Here is a 27,292-nt window from a genome sequence, read left to right as displayed (position 1 = left end):
TCTCTTGAACACATGGTGCCGTCTCTCCAGAGTCCCATTGACACATTTAGATCCCTATTTACCTCAGAACGGGTCAATGAAATAAAAGGGGCGGGGGGGAAATCTTTCCCATCATCTTTTTTTGATTTGATTTCCTGCTCACGACTCTTCTTTCTAACAGAAAAATCCTTTCTCACTTCAGCCGAGGCAGAAGGTGACCCCGGTTCTTCTGAAGAACCTAATTTCTTTCTTCAGAAATATTTGAAACCCATTCTACTGCTGCGATCACAGTTTGTCGCCACCTTCTGTGTTTCTTAAGGGCAGAAGAGATAAATCAGCGGTATGAGCAAACAGTTTAGTGGCAGCATGCCATGGCAGAAAGCAATAGAGCAGTTATAATCCCCATCCCAAACATCTGAAGTAACTCTCTGGAGCCGCACGTTTACATGCAGGATGTGGGCTTTGCACAGGATAAAAAGAGGAAAGTGGGTTTCATGGCGTTTGAGACGAGGGAAAATGCAGGTCATGCTTTCAAAAGTTCAATCCAACCTTCTGCAGAACATGGGCAGCCAGATTCAAGCTGGTGGTAAAAGCTATTTTCAAAAGCAATATTCACATTGTCAACGATTCAGCTTCACAAATCACAAGAGAAGCAGCGGGTAATGGATATCCACCAACCTTAATGTCAGCAGTGTCTAATGCTTATGTTGTGCGCCATCTCTCCGTACAGCACAGAGAGCTTTTAAACTCGGGTGTTTTATCTATCAACATACCATAAAGTGTAAGCAGGAGAAATCTCAGATGGCTCACTCTTGTCGGAGTGCACTAAAGCTGAGTGCTCCGGGACGGTGGTTTGGACTGTTGGGACAGATGTGTGTGTGATTGTTTTCCCTGCACTAACACCGCCCAGAGTCTCCTCGTTGTCTTATCGATGTCTGGAAAGCCTCGGCATTAGCGATAAAAGGGTCGGACTTTTCATTTTCGGAAATGTCAGTGTCAGAGGTGGACAGCCGTCAAAGCCAACGGAACGGGAAATGGAACTCCTCTCATTGGCTATTTTGTGTGGCGTCATCCCTGACGGGAGAACAGAGGGGGCTGACTTGGAGTGAGGGAGGGGCTGCGACAGAGTCAATGACAATAACACGACACATGACCCGGGCGGGCTTCAGACGACACACCAGTTTCCACGACAGCACACCTGAAAAAAACAGCGCGAACCGCTGGAGAAGTTTTGTCTCTGGCTATTTACCACCAATACACCAACTACTCAGTATGACAGCGAGCTGAAAACCCAAATAACGTTTTTTTTTTTACAAACACTTGAATTTAGCCCTTGAATTGAAAAAAGCAAAAACAAAAAAAAAAACAGTCTCAAAACTGAGATCCAGGAAAGAAAAAATGAGACAGAAAAGTGTTAGTTGTAAGCACAGAGGCAGGCTGTTCCCCCGCCGGATGAAAAGGTGTCTCGTGCCAGTCTGTCCCATCGTCTGGGAGACGGGGCCTGAGTGAGCCCTCTTGGGTTAGGATGTACAATCAGATCGGGCTGTGCTCCTCCTGTGTGTCTCTCACACACTCAGACACACCCCTCACTGTCCCACTGCTTCAGCTTGGTACCACCTGCACACACGCCCTCGCCCTCCTGCCGCTGTGGGTCAACGTTCCCGAACCCTCCAGCTCTCCTCGCCAGTTTCACACAAGACGGAGAGAACGAAGAAGGCGGGGAGGAAAAGAGAGAGAGAGAGAGAGAGAGAGAGCCGAGAACGAAATGCATCTTATGTCTTTAAAACGTTTACTAAATCACGCAAATGTCCATTATTCATATGTATGTTTTGAAGCTCCTTATTCATTCCACCACGATGACGGTTTCATATGAGTATAATACAGCCTTTTTTTTTTTTTTTTTTCCATCAATTCATTTTTTTGTTTTTAGAATTGTTTCCTTGCTGAGTTGGGTCTAGGGAGAGGAACCACAGCACCTGAGGGAGAAACAGGGAGAAAGAGGAGGAGGAGGAGGAGGAGGAGGGAGAGAGAGAGAGGATGAAGGTTTGCAGGCAGCGCTTGATATGTGTCCCGTTTTTGTCCACCGCAGGCGAGTGACTGGGTCTCTTCTGTCTGTGCTGCTGCCTGGAGTCAGAGGAGGAGAGGAGGCGGACAGAGAGGGGTGGGTGGGTGGGGTCAGAATGGGACTGCTCATGGGTTCAAAGGTCAGAGAGGGGTCGGGGGTGGGGGTGGTGGTGGGGTTGGGGTGGGGGTGTTAGCCCTGGCTTTCTTTGCCACTCTCTCGCTCCCGTTGTCCACTCTTGCTCATCTTCATCTCTGTCAGCTGGATGTATCGCAGCACGTTGGTGTCTGTGGGGGATGTGAAAGCGAGACCAGAAAATAAACATCTTCAATTATCCCATCATGAGTTTATACGAAAAATATTTATATTCAAGGGACTTTGAGTTTAAAACAAAAAAACAGGAAGTCTTGGTATTTCCAACGTGATACAAATGATTAGTTACCTGCCACCTTAAACGGCCAGACATAACGGCCGTCTGTTCTATCGCCTGTGCTTCTCTGACTGAGTGTTAAGAAACCGTTTCTCCCTGTACAGTCAGCAAAGGTAAACTTTTCATAAGGGTGTAGCTCTTGTGGTAGCTCTCCGCTCCTCAGTCATCCGAGCACAAACAAAAAGATATCTCTATTATTCACTAATTTACTAATGTCTTGTTTTTGGAGGATTAACTGCACTTCTCCACGGCGGAGTGACGTAGGTTTAGTGAGAGAAATGTTTGATCTCGTGGCGTTTATCTAATCTTGTGATTAATATTTCATTCGTCCATCCATCCGTTCTGTACTGCTGCTTCATCAAACTGAGACCCTCCAGGAGCTGGAGTCGTTCCCTGCTGCAGCAGCGTACATGTGGTTTATTTGTTGCTCGTGATCGATAAATGTGAAAAAGGTGAGCGCAGAGAGGCTTCACATGAACAACACATACTTTACACATTCTCAATATTATTATCACCATCATGACATGCTGCACAGTTCGCACTTCTAGTAAATGTAGGATATGTTGGTGTTTATATGTCAGGTTTTTTTGATGCAATGTTTTTTTGTTTTAAAAAAAATTACACATTTCCTTATGTCAGACTCTCGAAAAAGGAAATATTATATATTTTTTTATCAAACGACAGGTGCGGTCTCTTCTTATATCACCTACGGCATTATAATATTTCAAATATCTATTTTTGCAATAACCTTATATGATATAATGAATAGCCAGTTACATTCATGTTCATCCTCTAATTCATTAGTTCTTCGTCTTCTTAAATGTCTCATAGATGTCAATTCTCAATCAGATTCAAGGAAGTTATTACTCAGCAGTCAACTCACTAGTGAAGTTCGATAAGTAATCAAACGTGTATTAGTAGTCTGTTATAGATTATAGATAAATGTTTCATTATTGCCTTATCTAGTTTCACTCTGCATATTCAAATTAGGAATGTGGAAATGAACAAGTCCAGTTTTCAGGTTTTTGTAAGTTAATTTCTTGATGTGTGTTTTTTTCTTTCATTCTTTCTTTGCTGTCGATTCCCTCACTGAAGCTGTCGCTTCATTCTCACCTGTGGGTTCGCGATTCTTGGCGTCACGCAAGTACCGCAGGGCACATTCGTAATCACCCAGGTGGTAGAAGGCGATGCCGGCTCGGTACATGGCCTTGAAGTGGTCTTTCTGGTGACTCAGCACCTTCAAACAGTACTCCTTCACCCTCTCGTAGTTTACCAGCTCGGACTGCAACAGACACGCTGGGGAGAGACGAGACGGGCAACAAGTCAGTGGTTTGACAAGATGCTTCCAAGTAAATAAAGAGATTCACTTTAAACATTTGCATCATTTTGTGCATTCGAACACCCTGAGCGCCATTGAATGAAGTGACAACGACAAGCAGGTCCCATGAGTGAGAAACAAAGACGGGGATCTCATGCTGACATCCCACTCTGTGCCTTTTAATAGAGGCCCGGTGAAATTTAGCCTCCACGGAGCTTCCTCGGGGTGGCAGTGAGCGGAATTTAAACAGCAGGGACTAACATCTCACAGCGTGGAGAGAAAAGACAAAAAGTGGTGCAAGCAGTTAGAGCCCTGGGGCAGGAGAGGAGCATGCGGCTGTTGAACTCCACATGCAAAACAGATGCACAATGGAGAGAAATCTGAAAAAACAAAACCAAAACACTGCAACGATGTTCAGGATTTAGTCCCTCGTCTTAAGAGAAGAGGGACACAAGGCTCATACTGTGATGAACTACAGCCTGAAAGTAAAACTTCAATCAGCTCAAAAAGTAACAGTCATCAGTTCTCAGTCCTTATAGATCAGTGCAGCTGTGAGATGAAAATAACTTCATTAGTAACGACACACACACACACACACACACACACACACACACACACACACACACACACACACACACACACACACACACACACACACACACACACACACACACACACACACACACACACACACACACACACACACACACACACACACACACACACACACACACACACACACACACAGCTCTCAGCCCGGCAAAGCTTTTAAACGCCTGCCGATGGCTCAGATATCTCATCACTCAAACACTATTCCTCTGGTGATCACAACCACTTCTACCTTTCTCCCACCGTCACTCTTCCCTTTTATCTGATGATACATCTCCAAAATATTCCCCTCTCTTCCTGGTTGTGTGTTTCACGGTCACATCCTGCAGCGCTGCTGGCCTGACTCCTTCCTCCCCTCTTTCCCCTCTGAGTCTGCCCTTGACACACAGACAGCTCTGTGAATAGCATGAGTCAGGGGCTGTGAGCTGGGAGGCAGGGTGAGTCAGGAGTGAGAGACGGAGAGAGGGAGGAGGCGGGAGGCGGGAGGAGATGTGTATTGTGTACGTGTGTGACTGTGAGCGTGGGGTTGAAGTCGAGGAGTGGCAAGACCTGTGGGAGACTGGAGGGCGAGAGGCGGGGAGAGGGTGTTAAAAGCAGTTAGTGGCTCTCAAGCAGGGAGCAAGAGCCAGCGCTTAGTGAGAAATGGTCGAGGGAGGAGCGTTTTATAAAACACACATGCACACACGCGCGCACACACACACTGGCCTTCACCATCAACGACTCAACTATACTTAAACACTAAATGATTCATAGTGGATATCAGGGGGAAAACTATTTCAATAAGAATCAATACTTTTTTGGTATTTGGTGGTTGAAGTTGTGCATGACTAATAACTGATGCAGCGTGCGTGTCCATGTATCGAGTCATTACCTGTACCGAGTCATTTATTTATTAGTTATTTATTTATGGGTGGTTAAGGGAGGGAGGTGCAGCTTGTTAGTCAAAATACAGTTAATACTGTTGAAACATTTCTAATCATGAAAATTGCAAAATTTGCATCCTTCCAGATCAAATAGCGAGAAGGTTTGCAGCGTGAGTACACTGACCTGACCAGGCCTGCATATATGAGTTACAAGCCGGTGCACTAAAACAGCCCATCTGGTCCTTTGAGTACGTTATCTGTAAGTGTATTTTCAAATGTTTCCTTCTGTGAAGCTCTTTAATCTGTATTGTCCTTATGAGAGTTGTCATAAGCGCCATATAAAATGTCCTAATTCCATCTTTGTTTGCCAGATGTACTCTCATATCCTTTAATAGTTAAAAGGAACAAAAGCAAGCCTGACAATCCTCTTATTTCCAGTGAGGCTCATGACTCAGCCCAGAGCGGAGCGGCAAGGTCGATGCTGTTTCCCGTCTTCAGCGCTCATAAGTCTGCTCAGGCTGGTACAGTGGGAGTTCACCTCAGATACCAGTCGCACACCTTTCTCCACACTATTCTTCTTTTGATTTGTTTTTACAACTGAACCGGTTGCATGACGACTCTCACCCCTGCACGACACACACCCATCCATCATTGCCCTCCAGCAGTGGACGTGAGCAGAGCTTTCAGGGTATTCAGTTACAGTCCATAATGGCCTAATGGCTGATGCAGTTAGAGAGTATACGGACGCTGACACACGAACATGCGCAGTACACCAACACTCAAACTCTCTTGATGGCACAAGATCAGCAGGCGACTGCAAATGTGCTCTACATGTGGCACAAACAAGAGTTGGGCAGGACTTGGCCACACAAACATAATCACTGGCAGATGACTTGAAATGACTTTACAAATAGACACACACACACACACACACACACACACACACACACACACACACACACACACACACACACACACACACACACACACACACACACACACACACACACACACACACACACACACACACACACACACACACACACACACACACACACACAAAAGCAGGGTGCACAAGTGATGACTGGCCGGCTCCACCCTCCCGGCCCATTAGGCAGACGGATTGCATGCCAGAGGAAATGTAGAGTGTGGTGAGATGCATTAAGGGTGTGATAATGACGGGATCCTCGGAGCAGGTTGAGCAGGGACACAGACAGACAGACAGACAGACAGACAGACAGACAGACAGACAGACAGACAGACAGACAGACAGAGGCCTGATAAAACACTGTGCAGCGTTATCACTGAAGCCAAAGTGTCCCCGTCAGTGAAAGGGCATCGCTGTCTGAGTCCCGCATTAAAAGAAGAGAGATGAGGCAGCAGGTGCAGAAATTAGAAAGTGACTTCCACAAATAGCTGGTTGTGAAACATTTAACATATAAGAAACAAAGGAGAGGGATCAATTTTCTGCAACAAATCCACCTTCATCCCAGGTTTTTGTCATCGGGGAACTGAAATGTTTTACTTCTGGTCGCTAAAAAGAATTTTTACAAGTAAAATAAGATCATGTCCTTGTTTGGATGACATGGATAGAAATGTTAAACTGATGCTGAACAATGAGAGGAAGAACAATGACGCACAATGATCGGCCATAACAATATTGCCACTGAGAGTGAGACGTGATTGCTCGACGACCGGGCCTGAGCGTCTCCAGGACTGCTGCGCCTGCTGGTGTTTCCAGTCTGCAGTGGTCAGCCATCTATCAAATATGGTCCAAGTAAAGGGAATAAGTGAACTGGTAACAGAGTCATGGACGGCTAAGGCTCACTGATGAAAACTGGTGAGTGAAGGCCAAACAGTTGAGCTCCTGTAATGCAGACTGCTGCAGAAGTTGGACAGATGACAGTGCATTACCGTTAGTTTTATGAGGCTGCAGAGCTGCTGCCTCCTGTCCGCACCTGAAAGTGTCTCAAACTGAAACAAAAAACTAGATCGCAGATTGATAGAAGAAGTTGGCTTGGTTTGGTGACTCCTATTTTCTTTCACATCGTATGAGCTGTGTACCTGGCCAGCACATGGCACTAGGATGCCCATGGGAATGAAGCAAACCCATTAATACTGTCTAACACGTTGGTCAAGGTGAAAATTTCAAAAACGGTTTGAGCACAATAAAGAGTTTAAGGTGTGCTCCAGGTTTCAGAGCATCATGTCAGACAACAGAGGAGAGAAAATAAGATGCCACAAAGGAAACAAAATTGAGATTTTTGTTTTTTCTGAGGAGTCTTTTGGAGTCAAAGATCGCCCGAAGCAAACAAAACAGATCAAAATGGTAAAATAGGGAGCTGAGAACGGTATTTAAAAATGCATCCGTTCCTCCAAACCTAGGAGGTGCAGAGCAGCTGTCGAGTGTGAGAGTGTGAAAATGTGTATTAATGCATCTGCCTGCGTTCATGTGACTGGATGCTTGTGTTTCGTGTGCTTGAGTGTGCATTGAGAAGTGTGGGGGTGTGGGGAGTGGTTAACACATGCTCAGGAGCCCCGCTGGTTTGCCCGAAGCATCATTTCTGAAAATGAAAAAATAAAACAGGCACGGCTTCATTTATCAGACAGAGTGCCAAAGCCTGAAATTTAAAAAAATAAAAAAATAAACAGAGTTTAAAAAAAGAGAGGAAAACAAGAGAATCTGGGAGCGATGGAGGACGGAGATAGAGAGAACAGCAACGAAATGAAATCCAAAGACAGCTGAGGGAAGCGACGCAGAGAAGACAAGAGAGATTCATGTGTGAGCCTTTGCTTCTTTGTCACTTTCTTATCAGATCCAAAATATGAACAGGCGGCTTTCAGTTATTGCTACCCCGTCGTTGAATAGAGACATCAACTCCTTTTCTTCTAGGCTTCTTGAAATAATATTTTTTTCTCAGGGGCCTTCCTGTTTGTTCTTTAAACGTGTGATTTTGCAGATTATTTCTTTGTTGTAAAGGTTCTTGGTGAGCCAAAAGTTAATAATTCATGGGTTTCAGAGGCGATGGTAGGATGATGGTCATTTTCAGCACATTTCAACCAGGTATCGATTATTATAGTCCAAATTAGTATATTGCTTCGAGTTAAAAAAATATCAAACACATAAATGTTGATTATAAAGACTATTAAAGACTATAAAGTAGATGTGTTTGGTCTTCAGCTCGCCTCATTTTGATAAAAGTTGTCAAACCCTATTACAATGATAACTCTATTTCTTTCTCTCTTTTTTTGCAATACTTCGAGGGAACATGCATTTATGGGATGAAGAGCAAAACGTGTATGTGAGTTAAACCCATAGAAAATTTTAAACATCTTGGAATGGAAACAATTTGCCAATGCTTTTTATTTCCCTTTGTTAATCACTATTGTTTTTAGCCTCTGGAGCCTCCAGGTACTGACAGTCAGGTGTCTGATTTGCAAGGCAGACCAGTGGTTCTAACCTCAACCCCATCAAGCAGGTGTGTATGTATTAGATTGGGCAACAGGGTGTGACCGTGCTGGTGACCACTATGAGGAAGGCTGCCGAGGGTTGAGTATGGTTCTCCACGACTCTCTTGTTTATTGAAAGAATAAACTGCCATTATGTTTTGGTTTCTTCAGATTTCAATCTTCCAATCCACCTCAAAAGATCCAACAGTAAACAGATGCTGCTTGGTATTTGCAGAGACAATTTGGCCATTTTTGGGTTTTTTTATGCACACAACCCACATACTCAACCAGGATTTCTGACAGCATGCATCTGGCAACAATGAAATAATCCACTGAACATACATTTCCTTCCTGTTTATTTATCATCCCCTCAAAGAAGTTCCTACATTTCTTTTGCAACATAAATAAGTAGTTATAAGGCAATTTATCAGCTGCTATCTGGTTATTCCTGCAGCTTAAGCCCCATCAGACAGGCTTCTTTGAAAACTCTTCTTTGAAAACTCTTCTTTGAAACGCTTTGACTTGCACATTTCCATTTTCAGAGAAGGTTGTGGCTTTAATTTCTAGCCGGGGGTTCCCATTGCAGATTCTACCAATGTGTGTCTGGCTTTTCTGCAGCAACTTCGAAATCCTCCCACAGTCTGAAAAGTTGACACCAGTGCACCACAAACATGACTGGAGAAAAGGGGGTGAAACAGATGAATGGATGAACTGTGTTGCATCTATTTTACTCTTGGAGGCATTCCTTGCCTCATCGTTTTAACTTCTTCCTGTACTTGTTTAGTTTGTTTAAGTAATCTTTGGGATGTAAAGAATATCACAGCTCCACCTGCACGGCTGTAAAAGGATAATTCACTGTAATTTATGGATGTAAAGCATATTCCCTTGGTTTTCTGAACAAGTGCCATAATAATAAACTTGATTTGTCTTGCAGGTGTTTGAGCTCAGCGTCCCCCTGGACTCGTGTCCTCCGTCCTTCTCAATCACACCAGCTGTGACACCGTCCGGCTCATTTAAAGCCACCGGTGGCCCTGCTGATTAGTCTGCTGTCCATCACCTTGTAATTAGTTCTGCGGGATGATAATGATGGATGGAGAGACCCATCACTCACACTCACTCTCTCTCTCTCAGCTGAAGACGCCTCCATCTTTGGACCCCTTCGTTTACAGCTCCTCCATTTGCCCCTTTAAGTGCCAGTCCCTGTACAATTCAAAAGCCGAGCCCTTATCTCTTCATCCACTGCAGCCTCTTTTAACAATGTCAAACTGCTGCAAAGGCCTGATTTAAAGAGACAAATGAGCCTTGCAAAATCATCACGGTGAAATTGCATCGTTCATGTGTTTTTAATGCCAAAAGTGATCCTCCACGGTGACGTCACAGCTCTCGGACTGTGTGGCCGGCCTCTCCGGGCCGACTAAGAATAGCTCCACCCAAAGCATTTTTGAAAACGTCTTTTGCGGAGAGGCGTGGCCACAGGTCAGCGCGCGCTCTATCATAATGGCTCGCCTGCTCCAACATGACACGGCATTTAGTCTACTTTCTCCTGCAGCCAGTTGTTTTATAGTCTGTCTTCTTCTTCTTTTTTTCTGCAGTTTTGTGTCTACATTCAGTCTCTTACAGTCACAAACATCTGGAAACCACAGCATCTTATCACAGAAAATTCTGCTTCATACATTCAGTGCCATTCATAACCTCACTCATTAGATACCTGTCAGACCTTTTCCACATCGGTACTCTTCGTCTCAGGTCTGCTCCATCCATCAGCCTCATCATCGGTTAAGTCTTTCTGACTCACTCTTGTTTTGTTTCGTTGTTATACTTTCCACTGTGAACAAGTGTAGTATAATAAAGTGGTTAGCACTCTCTTCTGTTCCTGTGGATGCATGGTTTTGTTCTCAGGGTGCTCCTGTTTCCAGAAATATAATTCTGAGGTTAGTTGAGGACTCTGGATTGTCCATATATGTAAATGTGAGTGTGTGTGAATGTGTGTGAATGTGTGTGACGGACTAGTGACGTGTGCTCCTTCTTCGCCTTGAATAAGCTGGTATCGACTCCCTCATGGATCTGAATTGGATAAAGCAGTATAGAAGAGGGATGGATACATTGTCATTGTATGTCCTGAAGGACAGCTCTAAATAAAACACATTATTAATGTTATAAACGGCACTAACGGTTTTCCTCATATAATAGTGAGATTAACATCTGATTAATGATGTTTTCTACTATTTCTTCCAGATTTCTTCTTTCTCATCTAGTTTTCAAGTCCATTTACTGAGCTGCGATGCGATATTTCTTCTGGGATCAATAAGGTTTGATTTTCTAATCTCTTCTTTTGAAAGCTGTCTAGATGAAGCTGTCAGTCCCAAAACGCAACAAATGACAAGTTCTGAATCATGAGGTTGGCAGCTCCTCTATATCACTGAAAATGTGACAGAAGGATTATAAAATAGGCTATTCCCCTCAGAGGAAATATACATAATGACAGAGACAGTAAAAGCTCATCTTGTCATTAAATAACATTTTGCTTTAAACAAGCCGAGCAGATGATCTCTTTTGATTGTGTGTCATTGTAGCAGAAGACTAATGCAGCTCCATATGGTGTTAAAAGAAACCTCCATAATTGCTCTATCTTATGACTCCTCTATGGCTGCTTGAGTCTCTGAGACCACCGTAGGGCCGTCCCAGTGGGGGTAATTTCAAACGAGGAGAGCCGAGACCAGCCTCCTAATGAGCCCGTGACTTTGCGTTTTGAATCAGTATCGTGATTTTTCAACTCTCCAATTATGTGCATTCATTCTGATGTACTGCATGACATGGAATAAAGGATTATCTTAGTAATTTAGGGTTTTACTCATTCAGGTTTCTGTCTAGAATAAGATGAGGGGGGATGGATATCAGTCAAACAAATATGTTCATTACAGTGCTCGTGCCGGAAAAGCAGTTACTTAACGTCTGCTGAATTCTTGTTAATAGATTTTCACTGTGATTATGGAGAATTGATGGCTGCATTTCAGCACAACCTTTTCTAATTTTGGCCTGAAGATGGTGATATTGTTAATATCATAAGAGGCTATAAAGTGTCACATCTAAAAGGAAGTAGTAACACCCACTGTACAAACTTGTCCCTGTGCAGAACCCAGACCGCATCTGTTATTATTAACGGAACATTTCAACAACTTTCTTTGGATGAACTGATTTTCCAAATATAGCCTTTTTAATGAAGGGCAGCCTGGTGCTGGTACCACAGTGATATGTACATAAATAGAAACATCTGCAACAAAATCTATAACAACAGTAATATACTGTAATACAATTAATTTACCGGAATGTTGTGAATCTAGGCCTCACAGCAAAGATGATCAGATCATGTATGACCTATATATAATCCCAAACAAGGGTAAAGGGACTTTGATTTATATTATTCTATAGTATTCCTGTGGTGTAGTAGTAAACAACCTTAGTAAACAATCACAACAGACACGCTATTGTGATTTCTTTTCTTCAAAAGCAATATGTGTGTCTAAAATGTACTTGTCCTTATGTTTGCCAGTCTCACAGCATTAATCCGCCCCCTCCCTCGACAAGTCCCCGGCATGTTGGTAACCTCATGACACCGACAACCGCTGGGAAATCAAACGTATTTGCAAGGATCCCCCTCGGTGAAACATTGATCCTGCGAGTGAAAGCAAATCAAGGAAGCACATAATTCTGTTAGATCTCACGGAGAGAGTGACGTTCAGAGGAGAGAAAAGCCTCATCGTTTATTGTTCTGATTTTGTTCCAGAAGAGACCAGAAGTTTCAAATATCAAGCTTCAACCACACACTCTTTGTCTCGTACATCACGAAATTCCCGGACGTGCTCCCGTCCCACCTTAACAATGTTTAATTTGCACTTTTGTTCACTCTCCAAAAATAGTCCTGACTCAGGATTAATGCTCATCTGCTTAAATATTTATACAAGCGAAGATGATTTGGCCGGCATGAAGCCATTTGATGCACTCCACTGCACGTTACAGTTTCCAGTATTTTCCTCTTGTGGGGGTTTGTTGACACCTGCAGAGGAAATGAAGAGCAGCTTATGTTGCTTTGATTTTATTTAGCTAATTTCTTGCTGATATGTTAGTTTTTCTTTTTTATCTTGTGTCTGGAGGCTTTGCTGGTTGTAACGTCGTGAGTAAAAACAGACTTTCAAATGGCAGATAAGTGCAGTTTAATAAAGCATAAAAAAGACATTTATGAGGTTTTATCTGGAGTTGAACTCCCTGGCAGGGATATAATTTTGTTGCGGCTTGAAGCCAGGCCATTATCGAAGCGGTGATGTCATCTGCGGACACAAGGCAGACTCTTGTCTGGTGCTCAGCAGAGCTTTGGCCTCTGTCTTCTGCTGCTGTCAGGCACCGTGGTCTCATTACACGTGACCAAACAACACTCAAGACAAAGTGAAATCAACGCTGTGCTCGATTGTGAAAGTTGACTTTTTAATTTTCTACCTATATTTGGAACATCTATGCACAATAGTTGTGAGAAAAGGGTTCAGTGCATTACAGAGGTTGAAGACAGATAAGAGAAGTGACAAGAAATGAAAAACTGCCAAATGGTTTGGCTCAGATTTTCATGGAGTCATGCTTCATCAGTAAGGTGTTGAAGCGCTTTAACCAAGCACCTGAAGGAAATGAATGAATAAAGCTTTACTTTACACGTGCTATCGGGCTGGGGACAAAATGGATCGACTATCAAGCACCAAGCAGCCAACAAGGTTTTTACCCAGGAGAGACACAAACAGTTCAAGAGCAGCAATTATGAGTTGCCACTTAACCTAACAAACATCGAGGGAGGAAGCCACCGGACGTGTGTTATTCAAATGAATGTCGTCATTTCAGCATGAGTCACTTCATCCAATATGAAACACTGACATCAAACATGTATGAACACTTTAAAGTCACCAATACATCTAACAATCTTTAGCTTGTGAGAGGGAGCCAGAGTACCAGCAGAAAACCCAACAAAGAAAATGTCCACAGCAGGTAGAATCAAACCGGGGCACACACAATGACGTTCATCATTTACAAATCCTTACCGAGATGTTTAAATATTTCAAATCTGATTCTGTTTAGAGATACATTTACATGGTCTTATACTGAACACGCCTCAGTGTAGTTTGTCAAAGTGGTACGCTCGAACTGAGAAAAATTCTGCACTTGTGGTTGTTGATCACTGTCTGTTTGTTTTTGTGGTTAAATGTGAAGAGATAAACAGGCGTCCCCGGGTGGATTTATGGGAGTCTTTCAGGTGAAGCACTAGCAATTATGAGTGAAATGAAAACTTTAAAAACAACCTGTAGGCTTTTGAAAGTTTTGATCTTTGTTTTCTCAAGAGGATCATAACATTTCAGTTGGAAAATGAAGCGTATGGGAGCAGAATGGAGGCAGTTCAGGTAAATATATGAGACTCCCTCATCAGTCCTAATTTCTCCTGAGACACTTACTGTGATCATTCTAACTGATGTGCTGCGAACAGAACACTTTGTCTTAATGACTCTGCCATCTTCACGCTCCAGTTCGGCTTTTTTATGATCTGATTCCTATAAATGTACATCCTCAGTGACAGTAGCCTGAGGTGCATTTTACCCACGGAGCTATTCAATCATTGAAATTCTCCACTAACAAAGAAAATGTGGCTGTTACTTTGTTAGTAAACCAAACAGACACGCATCTGTGTGTGTGTGTGTGTGTGTGTGTGTGTGTGTGTGTGTGTGTGTGTGTGTGTGTGTGTGTGTGTGTGTGTGTGTGTGTGTGTGTGTGTGTGTGTGTGTGTGCGTGTGTGTGTGTGTGTGTGTGTGTGTGTGTGTGTGTGTGTGTGAGTGCACATGCACGTGAAATAAAAACGGAAATGAAAGTAATTTTGAAGGTTTTCACATCAGAACACTATAAAACAGAGTTAGATGAGCACATACTAGCTAAGTGTTGAATTGAAAGAAACATAAAAATACTTATTACACTGGGGTCATTTCAGGGTCAAAAGCTCCTCCGAACTAAAAGGGAACTGCTCAGTTGATCATTATTTGTTAGTTTAGTTACAAAGAGTGAACACTTTTAATTTAATGCAAGCGTTTTCAAAGCATGAGACTGAATCTCATTGTGCTCCTCAACTCTCACGCCATCTTTGGTTGAATGACAGCCTTCCCAATGTTTTCCACATTAAAAGACATTATCGCAAACAGCTGATCCCAACGAAAAACTATTTATCGGCTTGTTAGTTGCTTTCAGTTTGAAAAATCTTTGCTCTGTATATGTAGTCTGCAGTTGTTGTAACTGTTACACCTGTGGTTTTGCATTGAAGTTATCTGAATAATTTTAGTTTGCCTATGTTACATGTACCTTAAATGAATGTTTTGATCATTATTTTGCCTCATAAATTGATTTATAATTGCATTTGTCTTTTCCAGTTTGAAACAACCTTGCTGGAAATTAAATCTGTCAAAGATACTTCACTGCCCCGATTGCTGGATCAGCAAAACAGACTCACCACTGCCTTTACATCTCACTGCCACCACAAACAGGGTTTAACAAGGACGAGTTTTCAATGTCACCCTCTTGCAGGGCATGTAATAAAGCATTCACCGTCAGGTTAGAATAGGCTGAGCAGGGAAAACTCCCGGCCAACATAGCTTTTATTTTCGATCAGTGCGGAGATGAATTTAAACAGTTTACTCTGCCCTGTCCGGCAGAGCACAGGGTGTTAAATATGCGCAAAAACTTCAGTGAATTCTCATTACTGGTGGCTTACAGAGGATAGATATTCTGGATTTCACAGTCTATCTCCCTATTTCACTCGCTCTCCCTCTCGCTCTCTAAGGGTGTCGGGGAAGGGTTTTGTGTTTGAGCCATGACTTTCAACTACCGACCAGCTTTGACAGACACGTTCAATTTATTCATTACTCCACACAACTGTCAGGCCACATCAGGAAGGATTTCATTTTGAAAAGAGGAACGAGAACTTTAGCAAATGTGTCACAAACATGTGCTCATAGGGAAATGTGATCCACATATAGAGATCGTGTCCACGTTTCCTCCTAAACTAAGATTTTTATTGAATATATAACTGGAGGATGAATATGAATCATATAGAAATGGCTAAACCCACAACTTTACTCCCACATTCAAAAAGCAGTCATAATTGTATGTCTCAAATCACTGTTCGGGTTTGTTATCATTTCGACTGATACGCCCTTCAAAATGTTATGCCAGCCAGTCGACCGACAGACCGACAGACCGACAGACCGACCGACCGACCGACCGACCGACCGACAGACCGACCGACCGACCGACAGACCACCCCCTGAGCCAAAATATTTCTATACCAGGTATAAAAAAGACAAAAAATGGGAGAAATATGTTATTAGTGACTTGATAATGTAATGAAATTGGTTTATTAAATAGTTTTTTTCCCCCCACTATTGACGTTATGATGCAGCTGCATCTGTTCCTTTTTCAAATGCAAAACCACCGTATCAAACTGCCTTTCATATATTCTCAAGCTACAGTTTGTAATGAGGTTCACCCTGGTCTTACCAGGAAATCATCCACTGGCGTCACCATGCTCCCATTAAATGAAACGATAAAACTATTCTTCCATGTTCTCTTTGTCCAGCTTGCCCTGTGTGCCCTCCCTCTTCCCTTCCTCCCTGACAAATGACTGGATCTTATTTACTGTTGTGACAGGAATCATATGAGCCTGTCAGAGTTATGATATAAATCTGTTTGGCCTGAATTGGATTTCCAGTGGAGTGTGTGTGTGTGTGTGTGTGTGTGTGTGTGTGTGGGGGGGGGTTCTTCCTCCGATGCTCAGAGGTCACAGAAATAAATGTTTTCTCCACTTCCTCCTTACTTGCCACTCTCCTTTACAGTAATACCCACTACCCCCCGCACCCCACCCACACCCCCACGCCCTCCACCTCCACCCCCATCCCCCGTTGTGTAATCCCATCATATTCAAGACCTCTGTCCGGCTTCTCCCTTTGGTTTTTCTCCCTCACCCCTCCCTTCTTGAGCCAACCCATCCATGACTTCTCGCTAACCCCACTCTTCAGATTTCTCGATCTCTACGCTGTGAGCTGATTCAGAGGTTCGCTATAGAGGACGGTACAGTATGAGCTGTACAGTAGAGGGAGTGCCAGCCGTACCCCTGACAGCAGCGCCGCGCCATCTGCAGCTCTGGCACTCGACATTTTCATGGCTCTGCTCTGGCCATCTCTCTCTAACAGCAGACGTGCATGCACAGAGGGAGGAAAAACACCAACCAAACCTTTTCCCATCCCCCTTCAAACTCTTGTGTGGTAACTCTCCTTATCCTCCTACTGTGCCAGCACACAATAGAAAGCTTATTTTTGCTTTTGAAGCACCCAGCAAGTCTAGTGCTCTCAGCTTCTTACACAACCTTGGTTTTTCCTCACGTTAACCCTTCTATCTTCACCACCGACCCCCCCCCCCCCCCCCCAATTCTTCTCCGGCTCGCTCTTTTTCTGCCTTCTGCCTATCTCATGTACTCCACCACGTCTCCTTGTGACTGAGCTGGCAGGCGATGAAAGGGGGGAGGTCTTCCACTCTATCTTGCTGTTGTAAGCGGGCATTGACTATTCTTAATCAGAGTTGCAGCACGGACTGGTAAAATCACTAGTCTACCGATGTTATTCAAATGCAGCCCAAACACCTCCACAGAAGACTGCACTCAGAGGCTGCAATGTCTGTGGAAGGAAGTGAAGCTAGGGCATGGTGTCCAAGAGCTGTGCTGTAAAGAAGGCGGGGCTTGTGAAGAGAAAAAAAAGAAGCTATGACATTGTATCATGTGCGGTTTAAGAATAGGAGATGTAAAATATTCTATCTCGATATGATATTAAAGGGGTCATATTATTCAGCTTTTCAACACTTTCACATGGTCTCGTTGGTTCAAAAACGTTGTATTCAAAGTTTATTGCCCCAGTTCCAGCTTTTCCTTGATTTTCATCCAATTCAATATTAAATCATCGGAGCTGCATTCAGAATCTGCTGTGTCTGTGTGAGCTGGACTGGCTCCGCCCACACATGTCCATCTTGGGAAGTGGAGGAAGTACTTCCTCTCGTGGTGCCATGTGCCAGAGCAGAGCTGCTTGATTGTGGGAGGGTCAAAGGGAGGGGATACCTTGATTTGAATTGGCTAAACCTCTGATGACACTATATAGGGTTTGATTTCTGATTCGCTTGTTGGAGCGACACACTTTAATGAAACAAGCCAGGGAGAGAGGTTACAGACTTTCTTCACTTCTTCTCTAAAAAAAAAAAAAAAAAAGTCATGTGATTCAATGTTAAACTCCAAGAAACACCATTACATAAACAAAATGCCTGAAACTAATCGTGGATCTATTTAGAGTTGGACTTGTTAAAAGTCTTGCAATTAAATTGATCTGCTTGCACACTCCTAGGAGAAGCTTGTAGCTTTTGTCAGCACATTTCTTTCTCCGCAAAGATTTATATTGAGCCTTTCCATTATAAACGATTAAAGTAGGATGAGATTAATTAAGGTACAGCAGCACAGCTGGTCTACAAATGATAAAAAGAAACATCGTGGTCTGCTCACTTCTCATAGCTGTCAAGCAATGTTGTGTTTCTAACATATGATCCAATACGATAGCAGCTCCAACGTCTATACACGAAAGACTGTTCCTTTTGTTTGTTCTTAGAAAACGGTTTGTGTTTTTATTTTCTTTCTCTTAACAGTTCTTTTTTTTTTTTTTTTTTTATGTGTCGAGTGGGTGGAAATTGCTGGATCATCACCACTGCCAGCGGAGCGGCTGTGAGCTGCAGCGGTTGAATAAAAAGGTGGCTGCTGTTACGAAACAAACAATTTCACTCGCCGCCCCCCTGCTGTGTCTCTCCCAAGGCGGCGACTTCTGACTCATTCACAGATTGAGCCAGTCAGGAGGAACAAAGGGAGACTTCAGAAGGCGATCCGAGCGAGCAGGAGTTAATGAAGAGTCAAGCTGATCGCTCTCACGACACCATCGCACCATCCCGCTCCCACTTTTATCCTCTCTGAACACTCTGATGCACGTTTGAACTTATTACAACTTGCTCCCAAACTGTGGCCAGTCAAAGTGTTGCTTTATGATCAATTTTGAGAAAATGAGCACCGAAACGATGGACATGGTTGTTAATTCTGCTGGAGCCTCACAGAGTGTTGATGGTGGGTGGATTGATGGATGACAGGCAGCCTGCCTCGAGCCTACATGTTGCACTGCTGTGAACCGCGGCAGACACAGACGACACCAGTAGTGGCAGCGCAACCTATTTTGATACAGGCCTACAGGGAGGCGCAGACTGGAGGTCTTCTTAACAAGGCCAGCAAACAGGACGTTCATCATCCATCCTGTGAGGACAGAATCAGGTGGATACCGCTAGATTCATTCTTTAGTTCTCTGAAACCACATGTTTGTCTCTGCATGCAGGAAAATCCTCATAATTCCCTTTACAAAACAACACTTACATCCACTTCCTCCACTAAGTTTAAGTGCTTCGACAAAGCAGGTGGATAATCAATTAAAAAAAATAAAATGTTGTAAACAAAAATAAATAAAAATGACCAAATAGCACTGAATACTAATACAGATTCATTTTGGATTTTCCCTGTCTGGAAATATCACTGATAGGTGACTTTTGCAATATTTCCTTTACATCAGTTTCACATAATAAACAAAAAAGCCCACATATGCGAGTGTATGAGATGTTTGGTTGTATTTTTCATATGTTATGTTATATATCTTGACAATCTTTCATTCATATCTTCTATTGCACCTATCCAACTTTGGGTCATAAAGTATGTGGCTGGAGCCCATGTCAACCACCACTTTACCACCATTCAGCTCACAAAGAACTTTATCCGGCTGTAATTTAAGTTTGCATCACTTTGCAAGCTTTTCTTTCTCACGGAAACTATAGATTTATTGATTTATAGATTTATTGAGCAAAGGCTTCCGGTTGCGGTTGCTGGTCAATGCACTGCTCAGTTCAACTATTTCTAATAAATATGGGTAATTTAATCTATCATAAAACACCATATTCATCATATTCTCCTCATATGGCTTTGGACTGAATACCATGGTTTGAATACTGAAATAACGCTGTATATAGCTCTCAGCTCAACTTCATTAAATTTCATTGTACTTCATTGGATTGTCATTTCGACTGGAGCAAGACACAGGAAAAGCTTGTCACCATCGCAATGAAATCAAGAAGACGAAGAGCTCACACACCAGAGAACGGAAAAGCACATGCACACTAATACACTCTCTTAAACCAAATCAGCAATGTCAGCATTGTGTACGGGAGGAGCAGCACTGAACACACACACACACACACACACACACACACACACACACACACACACCCACACACACCCACACACACACACACACACACACACACACACACACACACACACACACACACACACACACACACACACACACACACACACACACAGGTACAAATGCAAAAAGTAACACATGTAAGTGCTGACACGTGATCACACTCACATGTGTGACTGGTCTAACGAGCTTGTTGCTCTCCAGTCATACGCCACAGCCAAAGACAGCCAGCCAGTCACAGTGCAGCTCCTCACTCATAACCACGGTGACCACACTGTCTGTCCAGCACAGCTCCGGGAAACCAGGGGGGAGAACAGACGGCAGACTTTGTACCCAGTCAGTCTCTGCATGATTTCAGCCGTCGGCGACACTTGATAAATAACATTTTGTAACATAATTTGATTGATTATCGAGACAGAATCTTTCTTGGAGTTACAACGACCAAGTCATCACTGACTGTGCTCAGATCTTGAGATCAACGGGGATAACAACACAACTTTTGCCAAATGCTTGCAACAATACATTATCACTGTCTGGAAGAGAGATTGTATTTGAGGTGGAGTCGTTGCCTTTCTTTCCGCACTGTGGGCATATTAGAGGTTTGAGTCAAGTTGGGGTTTTAATTCTGTTTGTAGTTTGCAAGTTCTCTCTGTATGTGTGGGCTTTCTCTGAGTACTCCAGTTTCCTTTCACAGGTGCAAAATATGTGTTTTGAGTTTAATTGGAGACACTAAAAATGCCTCTAGGTGAGAATGTGTGTGTGAGACTGTCTGTCTCTCTCTCTATTTCCTCTAAAATGGACTGCTGACCTTTTCAAGGTGTACCCTGCTCTCACCCATAGTCAGCTGTGGTCAGATCCACTGAACCGTGGCTCTAAAGTTGGATACGGCCTGGAGTGGGATGGACATAATTTCTGTCATTTAATTGGCCTTGTGAGGTTTGAGTTCTTGCCAATATCTAACATGAATTGCTCTGTTAATGTCCAAAAAACACAGGCACACAAAATGTCAGCAAGGCAGACATGAGTACTGGTCGTGCAGATCCACTCCTCCAAATAATATATTTGCTATAAATGCAAAATGGGATAGATGAGGAGGCATTATGCAGAGCAGACGTCTTTAGTGATTGAACTGATTTTGCAAAACAGCAGGGATGTGAAGTGGATAATCAACCTGTACCTACCTTCATCTGGAGATCAGAGTAATTATTCAATTTACTATCTATTGTGATGTTTACTGTTTACAGCGAGCACCCAGAGTATGAACAAAAATCCCAATGAAAGACCAATATTTACTGTTTTTTTTTTGTTTATTCGTTTTTTATGTTTTCATAACTGACATATTTTACATATTACAATCTACACCTTCCTCATGCTCAGCCACTTATGATCACCGTACATTTTTTTTCTGTTCATTATCATTATTTTGGGATGGATCACACTTGACCATTCATATTAATCGCCATGATCTCCCTGAAGTGCCTATTATTCAGTGCCTTTTAGATTGTTGAATGAGTAGAAAGAGCTGGTTTTAAAGACTCAGGGCTGCTCATGAAAACGAGCCAAGGTTGGTGTCGGGTCTCTTTGTGTGGTTTCATGTGTGCGCGTGTGCCCTCGCTGCAGTTTGAAGCATCAGCAAGGAGAGGGCATGAACAGTATTAATACAGCAAGAGGGAAAAAGGCCCAATGATGGTTGCCATGGTAAATATGACCCCCTGTCGTGTTAGCAGTCCCCTCCTCCTCCTCCTCCTCCTCCTCCTCCTCCTCATCACCCCCTTTCTGTTCCACTGCTCTCTCCATTTCCTCTCCGGGCCTGTTTTTCCTCTTTCATGCTTTTCCTGATTTTCTGTTATTTTCACCATATTTTCTTCTTCTTCTTCTTCTTCTTCTTCTGGCCCATTCCCTCCCCCCCACCTTTCCCCCCTTCACGCCACAGTGGCCATCCTACGGGCTCCAGACAGCTTTGAACGCTGCACAACCAGCGACCTTCAATGCATCATGTCCGGGCGGCTGGGCGGCCGGGCGGCCGGGCGGCGTTGGGACAGCAACAAGACGCAACATCACTGCTGCCGTCACGCCACACCCACAATTCAGAAATCACAACATGTAACAGGAGATACGAGGTCTAATATATGATGTGATGTAACTGCCGTAGTGCCACTATGCGTCATTAATCACAATCATCATCAATTCTCTCTGGCTGTCAGCATTCATCAGCATCTGCTGTGCATGCCGGAAACTGGAGTCACACATCAAATATAGCAGGATATCAGTGGGCTTATCTAATTATCTTAGGCTTAATATCATAAGAACACAACCGGCAACCTTATTGAAAGTGAGTTACGATAGATTACTGAGTGGCCAGAGGATAGATAAAAAATAAAAAAATAAAAAAATAGTAAATCTAATTTCAGTAACATTTATACGGAAAGGTAGAGCTGCTACTGTAAATAAATATATTTCTGAGTAGTTCCTCGTAATTACCTGACACTTTTCAGGTAAGTTAAATTAGATATGTGAGTTATGGATATAAGTATGCGTGAGTATACTCGGATATAGATTATTTGTTTTGTGCAAAAGTATTTTCATTAATTCTAAACGTAATCATTTATAGAGATTATCAACGAGGGGTCTATATATGAATATGGATGTATATGTGTATGTGGATAAGGGTGTACCTTTGTGTGTACGTGCTTGCAAAAATGTTTTTGATATGTCTGAAATGAATGAATTAAAAACAATACGAGAATGTTTTCTCGTTATGACAAGCCATGTCTTTATAGCTCGGGTAAACTATAATGTGCTAAATATATTATCGGTACCCATTATGACATGTAATGGCCAGTGAAATGCAGAAGTTTGGATCAAACCTCTAAAAGAGGACAGAAATGGTTTTCATACAAATGTTTCAAGTTTACAGGGTTAATCTGTTCTGTAATCTACAGTGAAAAACACGGGATGGAAATAAATTGAAAACTCTATTGAACTGAGTTTCTTTTTTCATTCTAGGGACGCTTCCTACTATACTGCACTTTTAAAGCAGTTGTCTCAACCAATCAAAACCATCCACCTATAGGGAGAAGAGTTTTTAACTGCCTATAGATCCCAGCAACCGTAAGCAATAATATCTTACCATGTGAAAATGTTTTGGTAGTCCAGCATTTAACAGAAAAATTATATTTGGTGTGCGACAAAGCATGTGCAGCAGGAGGATATGAGGGGCTCAGGATGTGGTTGCAGCTCTGTGAAGGGGGCTCACCTTACTAATAATAATAAACAAACAAAAACATCTTAAAGGACAATAGCCTTCACAGTCAGTTTAAAGAAATCCTGGATAACATCGATATCTCCACTTAAATGCTGATCAATATTTTTTCTCGATAAAAGCTGACACACACACACACACACACACACACACACACACACACACACACACACACACACACACACACACACACACACACACACACACACACACACACACACACACACACACACACACACACACACACACACACACACACACACACACACACACACACACACACACAGAAGCCTCGTCTCTGAGCGGAGTGCTGTGTTTTCCAGTTACGCCTTTACAACATGTAACATCAGACAGCCAATTACAACGTGTTATTAGATCTCAGTACAAGCTTGCTGCACGCTTATTGACTCACTGCAGCTGATGAGATTTACTCATTAGGTATCAAGATTTGGTATCGAATGACAAGGCGCTTTAATAGCATCACGGTCAGCATTCTGATTTGTGCAGAACTCATGCCGGCATTAACCCGTTCCAGATAAATGGGCCATCATGATGCATCAGAAGATAGAACCACATTTGGACTCAGTCTTTTTTATTCATGTTGCCGGGAGATGTAAAACCTCCACGGAAATGATACCCAGGTTGAAAAACACTGGATTATTCTGCTGTCAGCGAATCAGTTGCCAACAAATCTGATACCGTTTTCCCCTGTACTTAAGACCATTAATGATTGCAATTGGTCTTTCGAGGAATTGAAAGCTGACAATAAGCCAAGTAGGTCCTATATATCAGTTTTCCGGGGAGTATAAAGAAGAAACTTACTGAAGAGTATAATTAATATGAAAATATTCACCAGCTGCAGCTTCACTGTTTACGGTGATGCTTCAAGCCTTTTTTGTTATGGTTTGCCTTATTTCAGATATAGCTTATTATTAAAACTAGCATGCTGTAACTAAGAGTAGTCAAATAGAATAGAATAGAATAGAATAAAAATACTACAGTGATGATGTAACAGTGATGAAGAGCCCTATTAGCCCAGCCAGTAGTAAGTGGTGCCATACACTACACAGCCTTACATCACCTCTCTCCATACAGCCCAAGTGAAATTTTGACGTTACACCAAGATGAACTTGTCTCATGCATAATAAAAAACAGGTCTACATCCCATAAAACATGAAGCTCATGACCTTGATTTTATTTATTCATTGTCTTTTTTTCTTAACAAAGCACTGGCACACTGACTGTTCTACAGCCTGGGCTCGACAAGGATGAGAAGATATTTTCTGAAACGGATAGGAAACTGTTTATCTGGATGAAAAATGTGTTAATTTTGCAAAAATATTTCAACCCCCCCCCCCATGCAATCCGACCATCTGTGTTGTGTTTGAGCGCTCCCAGCAGTGCCAGCTTCTTCTCTCCTGATCTCCGTGCACCTGCTGGAATAAACTACAACCTACGAGCTGTGGTGAACCCGCTGAACCGGAGCGGACGACGGTGTCAGCAGTCCTCGGCTGTTTGCGGGCTACGCCGGCTCACCTGTCAGGCTGTCGTAGCACTCGATCTCGGTGCTCTCCACGGCTCTGCGCTGCTCCTCGGTCAGCTTGGCCGCGGCTTGGCTCAGCAGGTTGACCTCGGATCCCGTCGTCCCGTCCACCACATGCACGCCTTTCAGCTGCAGCAGCGCCCGGTGGTACTTGCCTATCGCCTCCCGGAATTTCTTCTCCTTGTAGCAGCGGTTGCCTTCCACCTTGAAGTCGATGGCTTTCTGGATCTTCGTCTCCATCTCCATCTCAGCCGAGCCGGCTCGCTGCCCGCCGCCGCCTCCTCCGTCTCCTCCGGCGGCAGCAGCCAGGCTCCGGCCGCCGGTCTCCGGGTAGCTCTTTAGTGTCTTTATCTGGTGTTGCTTGGCTTCCATGTCGCTCAGTGGAAGCGGCCGGAGCGGGCCATGGTGCTCGGACACTAGGGTGTGTTTAGTCGGGGAGGACCAGAGCAGCGTGCTGTGCATAAAGGATGCAGGACGGAAGCGGCAGAGGCGGCTGGACAGGCGACGGCACCGGGGAGACGGCGAGCCCCGGGAACACAGCTCCGCACACGGCTCCGGGTCGCGGCTCTCACTGGCGGAGGCGTTAAAGAGCGGCTGTGGTTTGAGGAGGACTTTACAAAGCTGCAGCCGCTGACAGAAGCGTCCTGGTTCCCCCCAGCCTGCAGTGAGCGGCTCCCGGCTGTGGAGCGGAGGATGCTCGGATGGATCTCTATGGCAGCACGCGCAGCTTCAGCACCACAGACAGCGCGCCGCGCACGCACCACAGCACATATATATAGACGTAGACCTGTGAATGTAGACGTCGGTAGAAATGGTCTCGTCATTGACGCTCGCTGTGTTGCAGTTACATCAGAGTGGCCGCCTTCTTGGATGAGGACTCTCTTCTGCTCCTTATAATTAAATTCAATATAGGAAGGTCTTGACACAATGAAAAATGATCACAACTAACTGAATATCCAACGATTTTCGTGCGAGTTTGCCTTCCATACTAAAAATCTGTAAAAATCTCAGGATTCTCTGGTCTTGGTCTTGTTTTTTGAGATGCTCTGGTCTTGACTGCAACTCTATCTAATCACTTAACTTAAGTTCGAAGAACTTGATTCATTTAAATGTCACCAATTATAACAATTGAATTAAGTTGGTCCGACTATTTTCTTTTTTCAGTGTATATTATTTGAGTTCAAAACAAAACTGTTTGTTTCAGGTTTGCTCATGTGCCACACTGAAGAAAGATAATTAATTGAATGAAGAAACAAGTTCAAATGTGTACGCTGTCAGTGTTTCAAAAACTAAGCCTACAATCACAGTCAAATTAAGTAAAGTCCATGCAGCAGCTATTTTTCAAGGATTTTCGCTCTAAATATTATTTATTCTGGGAGACACAGAGTTGAATGGATGTCAGATAATTCGGATAATTATTGAAATATGATACTATATTAATTCAGCACTGATTTACTGTTTTCAATTGCCTATTCAATCACTGGAGGCAAGGCAGAGCCTCATCCAAGATGGCGGTGACACTGAACGCGCGCGAGCCAGTTGTCTACTTTTATATGTCTATGACATCCGTGCACGACTACCCCCCAAGCGCACGGCACTATGGGAAGTCGTGAGGCGTTGCTGCAGTCCAGAATTTACATGAAAAAAAAGCAGGAAAGAAACGTGCAGAAATACCCTGAGACGACCGATTATCTGTCGGAAACACTCTACGGTGGATTTATTAATACAATAAAAACATATACTATATCATATGCGTTTTTTTAAAAATTATTTAAAAAAACAACATTAATTGCTTATTTATGGGTCAATAGGTGAAAGGTCACGCCCTGACATCATCCCCTGTTTTGTAAGATGTTTACAACCGATCTTTTTTTTTTTAATGATTTATTATTTACTTCAGAAGGGGGCAGATTACGTCACTCCTTTGTTTGGAAACGGACCGTCCTTCCACTGTAGAAAACATGCGGATCCAGGTTAATTCCGCTTTTTCTTCAGCTCACGTCTCCTGTCTCAGCATCAGTCGGTCCACAACGCCAGATGACTTTAGTTGATAAGGTTTCAAGGCGATGGAGACGGACAGCAGGAGGCTGCGGGGAGCACGAGGAAGATGAGGAGGAGGAGGCGGACAGCGACCTCCATGGGAAAATAATGTTCATTACACTCATGTTGATGTAATGTGTGGTTCACCTGAGGTGCACCAGCCAGACTGACTGTCCCTGCAGAGAACAGCATATTCTTTCCAGACACTGAGCCAGGTACAGTCATTTTCAGTTGATTTGATGCTCATCTTGCTTCTCTGGGGTGTGATATATCGAGGTAATAAGCAGCAGAAGGATCCCCGAGACTCGACGTGTATCCCCTCAATGACACTAAGTTG

General features: G+C 43.4%; 1 protein-coding gene across 1 annotated transcript; it reads right to left on the bottom strand.

Annotated features, from left to right (window-relative positions):
• Window positions 1–1,754: 1,754 nt before the first annotated feature.
• On the bottom strand, window positions 1,755–25,661 carry ttc9b (tetratricopeptide repeat domain 9B). The gene is made up of 3 exons (XM_080459165.1): window positions 24,909–25,661; window positions 3,585–3,767; window positions 1,755–2,328 (listed from the first exon to the last, which is right to left on the bottom strand). Exons 1-3 carry the CDS (start codon window positions 25,375–25,377, stop codon window positions 2,234–2,236), a joined length of 747 nt encoding a protein of 248 aa, XP_080315291.1. The 5' UTR covers window positions 25,378–25,661; the 3' UTR covers window positions 1,755–2,233.
• Window positions 25,662–27,292: the final 1,631 nt, after the last annotated feature.

The sequence above is a fragment of the Lipophrys pholis genome (genome assembly GCF_963383615.2).
Source record: "Lipophrys pholis genome assembly, chromosome: 3".
In the NCBI taxonomy this organism is placed as follows: Eukaryota; Metazoa; Chordata; class Actinopteri; order Blenniiformes; family Blenniidae; genus Lipophrys; species Lipophrys pholis.
This window is presented reverse-complemented; position numbering and strand designations above follow the sequence as displayed.

Bases quoted from the DNA above. Each gene is read 5' to 3' on its own strand.
- ttc9b (XM_080459165.1), bottom strand. From the start codon at position 25,377: ATGCACAGCACGCTGCTCTGGTCCTCCCCGACTAAACACACCCTAGTG. The intron at 3,768-24,908 runs GTGAGCCGGCGT...GTCTCTCCCCAG, and splicing joins GTGCTACGACAGCCTGACAG to CGTGTCTGTTGCAGTCCGAG. The intron at 2,329-3,584 runs GTGAGAATGAAG...CATCCCCCACAG, and splicing joins CAAGAATCGCGAACCCACAG to ACACCAACGTGCTGCGATAC.